Source organism: Chenopodium quinoa, unplaced genomic scaffold (genome assembly GCF_001683475.1).
Source record: "Chenopodium quinoa cultivar QQ74 unplaced genomic scaffold, ASM168347v1, whole genome shotgun sequence".
Classification (NCBI taxonomy): domain Eukaryota; kingdom Viridiplantae; phylum Streptophyta; class Magnoliopsida; order Caryophyllales; family Amaranthaceae; genus Chenopodium; species Chenopodium quinoa.
In genome coordinates this window covers 2,212,978-2,214,240 of record NW_018743977.1, presented here as the reverse complement: position 1 = coordinate 2,214,240, position 1,263 = coordinate 2,212,978, and the positions used below count along the sequence as shown (strand labels likewise).

General features: G+C 37.7%; 1 protein-coding gene across 1 annotated transcript; it reads left to right on the top strand.

The window, feature by feature from the left end:
• Positions 1-993, top strand: LOC110689870. The gene has a single exon (XM_021866702.1). The coding sequence runs from the start codon at positions 1-3 to the stop codon at positions 991-993; it is 993 nt and encodes a 330-aa protein (XP_021722394.1).
• Positions 994-1,263: the final 270 nt, after the last annotated feature.

Here is a 1,263-nt window from a genome sequence, read left to right as displayed (position 1 = left end):
ATGGAGAAAAACCCTGCGAGTGCGACTCTGAGCGAAAATGGAAAAACAAGAGAGGAAAGAGATCAACTGGATCAATCTAATAAAAAACCAAAAAGAAAAATTACGCAATTCATTTTCAATCATAATGATAAAGAAGATGAAATCATGGCAGAGACTAAACAAAGCCATATGAATATTGATGCAGAAGTTGTAGGGCAAAGTGTAAGGAATGCTGGAAGTTGTAGAGGTAGCAATTCCCAGCAGCCAAGCCATTCTTTGGTTAACATCGAGGATGATGAAGAGGACGATATTTCTGATGATGAAGCAATACCAGAGGAGATCTTGAATGATGATAGGTGCCTTATCATCAAGTTAACCAAGGAGGAGAAAAAGAGACTTAGGCAACCATGGAAAACATCCTTAATAATCAAGATGTTTAGCGCCAAACTGGGTTACATAGGGCTAATGTGTAGACTCAAGAAGAAGTGGAATGATAGAGGAGAACTCTCATTGACTGATATTGGATGCAATTACTATATAGCTCGATTCACAAATCAAGTTGATTATAGTTATGTGCTTACACAAGGGCCATGGCTGCTAGATGACAATTATTTGACCATACGGAAATGGATCCCCAACCTTGTTTCGGATGAATCACCTATCAAGGTCCTCACTGCCAAGGTAAGGATCCCAAACTTACCCATAGAATATTTTGACATCAATTTTCTAAATAAAATTGGCTCGAAAATTGGTAAGGTCTTAAGGATGGATAAGAACACAGCGCAAGCAGAACGTGGACAATTTACAAGGCTTAGTGTTGATATTAATTTGTCTAAGCCGTTGTTGTCAAATTCTGGCTCAAGGGAAGAATTTGGAGGCATTCGTATGGTGTGCTTCAAGTGTGGAAAGTTAGGTCATGTGGAAAATGATTGCAAGTCACAAGAATCTATTGATAGTGACAATAATGTGAGAATGGAAGAGAATCCTCTATTTCATCAAGCTGCTAAGCCATAGGAGACTGAGAACTTTGGATCATGGATGCTCGTAAAAAAACCAGCTAGAAGTTACCAACAGTGAGATCTCAAGGGAGATTAATAAGGATATTGTTGACCTGGGAGATTCTTCACAAGATAATCAAGGAAATAATAAGGGAATATTTGAGCTGGAAAATTTGGAGCAAAATATATCGAAATTAAGGAAAACTTATCATTGAAAAAGATTGTTACCCAAAAAACTAGTCAATCAAAGGCTAGTGGCCCTAAGAAGATCTCTATGATTTATCAA

Excerpts from the sequence above, each read along its gene's own strand:
- LOC110689870 (XM_021866702.1), top strand. The coding sequence starts at position 1 with ATGGAGAAAAACCCTGCGAGTGCGACTCTGAGCGAAAATGGAAAAACA.